At 41.8% G+C, this 7369-nt stretch overlaps 1 protein-coding gene across 1 annotated transcript; it reads right to left on the minus strand.

The window, feature by feature from the left end:
- Nucleotides 1-2226: 2226 nt before the first annotated feature.
- LOC127330450 (uncharacterized) lies at nucleotides 2227-3911 on the minus strand. The gene is made up of 3 exons (XM_051356653.2): nucleotides 3662-3911; nucleotides 3299-3576; nucleotides 2227-3188 (listed from the first exon to the last, which is right to left on the minus strand). The coding sequence occupies exons 1-3, from the start codon at nucleotides 3828-3830 to the stop codon at nucleotides 2613-2615; spliced, it is 1023 nt and encodes a 340-aa protein (XP_051212613.1). The 5' UTR covers nucleotides 3831-3911; the 3' UTR covers nucleotides 2227-2612.
- Between the last annotated feature and the right edge of the window lie 3458 nt (nucleotides 3912-7369).

Genomic DNA, 7369 nt, shown 5'->3' on the forward strand with positions numbered 1-7369 from the left:
TCTAGACATTTTTTGTATGGTCATTATTACAGGAGTTCAAATAACGGAGAGAAACATGATAGAAAATGGCTTGTTTATTCAAAGGATGTTGATAAAGTTTTCTGTTTTTGTTGTAAGATTTTCTAGTCTAGTGCTAGCAGGAGTCAGAGTTCCTTAGCACATGATGAATTTAGACATTGGAGGCATATCAGGGAGAGGTTGGTATGGTTGTGGTTGATATGGCGGTAACATTTTTATGTTGTAATATTTTTATGTTGTGGTTGATATGGCGGTAACATCTTTGAAGGACAGATTCAAAGACTCATGGTGTTTAAAGATGTATTTGGTTTCTTATTGAGCTCGCGCACCATGAAGTCATTATGTGATAGCGAACTTGAAGAAAGTTGCAGAAAATTTGCACTCTCAAGGGTGGTTCATGTGATGTTGAGGTATATGATCTTATTTCTGAATTAAAAATGATGAGATTCACCTTGCCAGATAGCGTAAAGTCGGCTATGGAGATTTTTGAGCATGTCAGAGAAGTTGATTGTCATCCAAATACCGCATCATGTTTACTGTGCCTGTGACTGTCTCATCAGTTTTCAAAGTTGAAATTATTGAAGAACTATTTGAGATCAACAATGACTCAACAGAGGTTAAACGGTTTGACAACATTTTGCATCAAGAAGAAATTATTACATGACATTGACATCAACCCTATCATAAGTGAATTTGCATCAAGGAACGCTAAAAGAAAATTTTAAGGTAACATGTATACAATATTTGATATGCTACTGACTTCTGGATACAATTAAATGATTGAGAACATATTTTTCTGCGTATATCTGTAAATACTATTGTAATACCTATATTAAGGGCCCCAAATTTTAGTCTCGCCCTAGGCCCCAAAAACCACAGGACCGGCCCTGGTGCCACAAATTTTAAAAATTATTATTTTCAAGTTTTAGAATTTTTTTAAATAAACGTATGTATATCCAATGTTGATATTTATTTGTGCAGATTTTGGTATAAAAAATGACCATGTGTTATCTACACATAAATGTGAAAATGGGAATTTCTATTACCGTGAACAGTACACAACCAATTATTGAGTGTCATTTGGACATTTTATCATTTTCGTGTAGGCTACATACAAGTGTATTTCTGTGAAAACTTACACAAGTAAGTATCAATAGAATATGTTTATAAAAAATATTTCAATTTTTTAATTTTCAAATAGCATGTTTTCCCAATATTAGAGAAAACGGATGCACCTACACCCAAGTGCATCATGGTATTTCCCGAGCGTGTCTTCGCTAGTTAACACTATCTCTAATACTTATGATAAATATTCATACTGGGTCGAGTTAAAGGTCGAGCTGTAAAATTTGGTCATACTCATCATGTAACAATCTCTGGTCGATCTTGAGCCAGTTTCGAGCTATGAGGAAATACTAAATTTCCATTATTTCTTGTATATGGAAGAAAGAAAAAATAGCATCCACAACATATAGAAACAATAAGTTAAAGTTTCAGATTCTCTTAATTAAATTCCATTCGCAATAGAATGAATAAATCCAATCCACACCATATAAAGTAGTAAATTATCATGTTTCCATTTAATATGTAACATAATTATGATATGTTTTTTGAGCTATCGAGCTTAGTTGAGCGAGTTAGTGTTGGCTCAAGATCAGATCATTTCCTGTTTGAGGAATAAAAGACAATCATATTCTCGGCCCATTTTAAAGCTAATTTCTAGTCAAGCTAAGAGAAGAGTCGATCTCGACCCGCTCACAAGTCTCAATTTTTTTTGCAGCCCTAGTGGCCAGGAAGAAGGGAAACGACATGCTTGGTTCATGCTTGTATGGTTGACTGGGAAGGCGATCCATTGAAGGTCTATATGGCTACTAGGGACTGCCTGGATTTTTTGTTTTGTTTTGTTTTGTGAGAGGTGGTCGGTAAATTGATCACGAAAAAACTAACCACAAAGACCCTAAACTTTTCTATGTCCCTACAAAAAGACGGGAACTTTTAAGTTGTACTGACTTACAAATTGATCGCACTGAAGTAACCGTAAGTTGCGAGTGTCAAAAGAGGGAAATGCATATAGTAGATGTAATAATGCTTTGCACATTGCACACCACTATCTGTGCTCAAGATTAACTTTCCAATATTGATAGATATAAGTGAATAAGTGATATCAATGAACATTGGATGAAAGTACAATACAACGATGAACTTAATTCTCATCATTAAGTTTCTTAGCACATGCTAGATGAAAGGGCATGCATGCGGAACAAATGATGCCGCCCACTTCCAATACACACACGCTCTACATTTGTGTACACTCCAACCCATACATGTCAAGAAAACCCCAAAACTTAAATTCTTGAGTTTTCGTCCATGCAAACAGATGTGTACACACAAATTTATCACCCTAACACTCATACACCAATATGTATCCTTGGTTCTTATTACACCAAACAACAAATTAATGATATAGTACATATACACACCATATCCAAAACACCAAAACCAATAATAACATTCCAATAACCAGCTTTTGAAGGTTCCCATGCAGCATTCCTGCATGCAGAGATGCACTTGTTCATGTGTTGGAGATGTCAAATTTACCTCCCGTAACCCCACAAATCCATCTCCCCGCCTCGTTGGCCGGGGTTCATGGCGCTCATTTGCTGCACCGTGGCGGCGCTCCCGCCGTTGCCGAACCCGTCGATCGCCTGCCACTGCTGATCAGAAGCAGTACCGTTCGTCTGATCTCTTCCCTCGGCCAGCCCATCGGCCGCAACGCCATCACTGCTGCCGACTTCCAGGCCATGATGGTGCTCGACCGGCAGGCCGGAGAAGTCGTACCCAGCGCCTCCGGAAGCGTCGGCGGCCGGGCGATGGTTGGTGAGTAGGTCCTGGACCTGCACGTGGTGCGAGTAGGCCGTCTCCGGTGGCTGCATCTGGGAGTAGTAGAAGGAGGAGGCGTGCTGCTGATGGTGGTACTGCGGGTGCATCCCGTGCATGTAGTGGGACGACATGCTAGCGTGGTCGTGGCCGCCCATCGGCGAGGAGACGGTCATGTGACCGCCGCCGCCGGCCTCCGCGCTCTGGCTCGAGCTGCCCTCGCCGCCGCCTCCTCCGGCGATCTTGAAGAAGCACTTCTTCTTGAACACGCGGCACACCACCCATCCATCCTCCTGCAATCAGCACGACGCAGTCGATCAACACTATAGCTAAATTAAGCAAACTGCAAGCATGCATCAACACTTAGCACATGATTCTAAGAGAGAGATCGTCGAGGGCTTACGCTGGTGCCGCCCTGGGCTTCGTCGATTTCTTCGAGGCGGTACTCGTGCATGATCCAGTCGGACTTCTGGCCGTGCGGGGCGCGGCCGCGGTAGAAGACGAGCGTCTTGCGCATCCCGATCTTGCGGTAGCTGGTGCGGATGCACTTGTCCCTCCCCGTCGCCTTCCAGAACCCGGCCGTCGTCGCGCGGTTCGTGCGCGACCCCGTCGGGTACTTGCGGTCCTTATGACTGAAGAAGTACCACTCGTTCTGCGGCGCAGAGCCGATGCGGCATCTCTCTTTACGCGCACCATGGCACACACACAAGTAGGACATCAGCAATGAATTGAGCATATCATCATGGCAGAATGGATAATTCAGTACCTTGGAGGTCCCATGGCTCGATCTTGTTGAGGTCCACCTCCCTAATGACCTCGAGGTCGAACTTCTCGAAGCCGATCTTCTTCTTGAGGTAGTAAAGCAGCAGCTCCTCGTCGGTCGGGTGGAATCGGAACCCCGGCGGGACGCCGTTGCTAGACGAGAAGTCAGCCATCGATCGAGACGATCGATGCACGCAAATTAACTAGGTAGAGCTTTCGATCTTTGACGCGGGAGAGGCATGTAGCATGTATATATAAGCGTACGTCGCCGGCCTGCTGCTAGGTACCTAGCTAGCTAGCTAGCCGCGGGAGGGAGGTGCTGGCTGGGAAGAGTTGACGCCGGCCGCCACGGCGCTGGACGGGGATAAAAGTGGTCACGTAGGATGCAAGGCAAGGCCATGATCGTCGAGGCCTGCGCGCGCGGAGCAAGACGGTCAGCTCCATTATTCTACGCCGTTAACGATCCCGAGGCTCCCAGCAGCCTTTGTTTACGGATCGCTTGATTGTTACCAAAGCAAGTGCTACCTAGCTTGGGGAGAGCTGCAAATCCACTAAATACAAATCTTCGATCGAATTTATATACCCAAATTGTGTTGCTATACATTAGTTAGAGGGAAGATTAGCTCAATCTTCAGTTAATATGTCCAAAAATGAAATGCACTATTTTTTTAAAGGAAAAGTTGTGAGTGAGCACTACACACCCATACCTTTTTTTTTTTGAGTTTTTCCCTTATGTATCTCTCAAACTATATAACATATATATGGACTTAAAAGTTTGCAGGTCACTGAAACATTACAACTAGACTGTTGGGAAAATATTTCATATTTTTTTGCAATTAAAATGTTCAAATTTTTAAATTTTTAAAATTATTTATATATATATTGACTGTCATAAAAATTAAACTACTTCTCCTATATTTTAATTGTAATTCAGTGGCTTGCAAGTTCAAAGGTTGTATGGTTTTAAGTCGCAAAAAAAGAAGGTTGTATGGTTTCAAAGATAAAAAAAGATAATTTGTTTGAGAGGAATCAAAAGAGCCAGCGAAAGAAAAAGTGGAACATGCACCGTTTCTTACAAGTACCTCCCTTAGTAAATACTTTTCCCTTAAAAAAATAACATTAGCTTTACACCTTGGAGTCTTCTGACCACTTTTCATTTGTTATGAAACTTATCTCATGACATAGGGGTTTATTTGATTCCAAGGGATTTTATAGGAATTTTTTAACACTGGATCGAATCCCACATGAATTTGCCCTGAACATTAGTTTGCACTATGTTTCGTTGATTTTTTTTTGCATCTGCTCAAATCTCATTGAAAGAATACTGTGTTTTCTCATGTCTTGTTAAATAAACTAAAACCCCGTAGGATCCAGCATCCCTCCAGCCCGGATTATTGCCGGCGGCGCATTACTTTGCATGGGGTATTTTCTCAAGGCAATTTGAGCAAATATAAAATCATAAGCCTTAAAATTTGTAGTTTGCTCAAGTTTCGAAATGTTCTTGGGTCTGCTATTTTGTATGACATTTCAATACACATTTTTAAACTCATACAAATCGAATAGGGACAATTTTTTCATAGATTGTGTGCCAATAACATAATATACCCATACCATCCTAGAATCACACGGATAACACAACAGAGCGTCACGAAAGTATGTTCCGCCCATATTTTGGTTTCCGCATCCTATCTCCGTCATTCTTATCATCAAGAGCTATGCTAGAACTTTTACACAACACCCCTTCAACTCCATACAACTATCTTCATGAAGCCCCTCATATTTTGCAAAATATACCCTCAACTCCTACCACACTACCACCACATCAATTATTATTATCTCTCGACCCATCCGATATACTATGCATATTTATTTAGTTCACACTAAAAAAAATGTTATGCATCTTTTCCTGGTCTAAAAGATGCATGAATAAAGATATTACTCCCTCCGGTCCAAATTAATGGGCACATCCATATAATATGTATAGTATAAGTGTACTTTTGAGCCGGGCCAATTAATAATTTGGGTTTTTGTACCCATCAGTTTTTACACATTTTCGACGACTAATTGACATAAATTTGAAAATATATGCATTATTAAATTTCATATTATCAACTAAGCAACCATTTGTACATTTTCATGACCAAAAGGATGCATGAAAATGACCAAGAAAATAAGTTCTATATGTAGGTTCATATAAATCACAATTTAAGGGGCTTGAAAGCAAAATGGTCTTGCACTAATACTCAAAAACTATGAGCCCTTGGAGTGTGAAAATTGCACTCATGATGTGTTACAAAATTCACTCATGTGACTAATTTAAATTTTCTGTTTGTAAATTTTGAATTTTTATTATTATTAATTCACTCTTGGTGATAGGGATCATGGGATCCTTTTCATGAACATGCTCCTGCACAGGATTTTAGGACTAGGAAAAAGGTAGTAGCTTGGGCAAGATCCAATAAGAACCTTAAATGAATTGGGTTCTGATTTGGACTGGTAGTTTCAATTCCTTGACCCAGCTTCAGCTCGATCACTATGTAAATGGCATGGCATGCATGAATCGCAACAAACTCTCTACGTTTTAAATACTTAGAGTGAAATCAGCAAAGTAATCATGGGGTTTCCTACTGTGTGCTAGTTTATTTTACACTGCATCCAGCCAATGCAAGGTGCTTTGGAGTCACAACTGATGAAGCAGGGGTGGCTTATGTGGCCCAAACACTTCGTACCTAGCACCCAAAACAACCAATCTCTCTAGGGATCGGGCACCCAACACATGCAGGCACAGTTTTCCCAGAACCTTAACCGGGGTTAATTAGAATTGAAGGATTAGTTGACATCCATCCTCAGTCAGTAAAATATAAGAGTTTGGGTACTTCTCCGATGTATACATGCATCATGTACTGGGAAATGAACACATAGCCATTTCCTGCTGCATTCATGCATCAGTGCAATTTCCTGTTTGACAATCCATAGACATTTTGGATAGTTCTTAGTCGTTGATCAGTCTAGAGTTTAGTTAAGTAAAAATTCGCACATATATACGTCTAGAAAGAAATCATAATCCACACATACTAAAAGTTTCATGTTAGTTTAAAGGGATTTCTATTTTTTGTGCCCTCGGCTTTGAGACGGCGAACGCCGGTGGTTTTGGTGGCTTCAATGCTGGCTCCGGCTTTGGCAACGATGGCCACCAGCGATACAATCGGCCCTATCAACCTCAGCGTACAGGCCGGTACGATGGGAGCAGAGGCCATCATCTGAGGAACACTGGTTATGTGAACCAAGCTGATCGCCGTGAGTTGGTTGTGGACCTTAATGAGGAGATGCTGGCAAGGATGGTGAAGCAAGTGGCAGAGGCATTGCGACAGCTGGGTGTTCTTGCTCCGGTGGTGGCTGAAACACCACAAGCGGCTACGGTGAGGCGGTATGTTCCTGTTGCAACTGCGGCAACAAAAGAGACTGTGGCTACGGGTGTGGCTGAAGGGGCAGCATCCAAGAAGGCAAAAATGAAGGGTATGCCGAGGTGTTATCGTTGTGATGAACCGGGACATCATGGGAAAGAGTGCACGGTCGAAGTGTGTGATATCTGCGAAAGTAAAGAGCATACACCTGAGGTGTGTCCCCTTTTGAGCGCACCCAAACCACAGGTGATTGTGCATGGGCTGCTCAACGAAGGACTGACATTCTATGAACAGCCGATTACTGAAAC

This window comes from Lolium perenne, chromosome 2, assembly GCF_019359855.2.
Source record: "Lolium perenne isolate Kyuss_39 chromosome 2, Kyuss_2.0, whole genome shotgun sequence".
NCBI classification, from domain to species: Eukaryota; Viridiplantae; Streptophyta; class Magnoliopsida; order Poales; family Poaceae; genus Lolium; species Lolium perenne.

Bases quoted from the DNA above. Each gene is read 5' to 3' on its own strand.
- LOC127330450 (XM_051356653.2), bottom strand. From the start codon at position 3,830: ATGGCTGACTTCTCGTCTAGCAACGGCGTCCCGCCGGGGTTCCGATTC. The intron at 3,577-3,661 runs GTACTGAATTAT...GTGCGCGTAAAG, and splicing joins CGAGCCATGGGACCTCCAAG to AGAGATGCCGCATCGGCTCT. The intron at 3,189-3,298 runs GTAAGCCCTCGA...TGCTGATTGCAG, and splicing joins AAGCCCAGGGCGGCACCAGC to GAGGATGGATGGGTGGTGTG.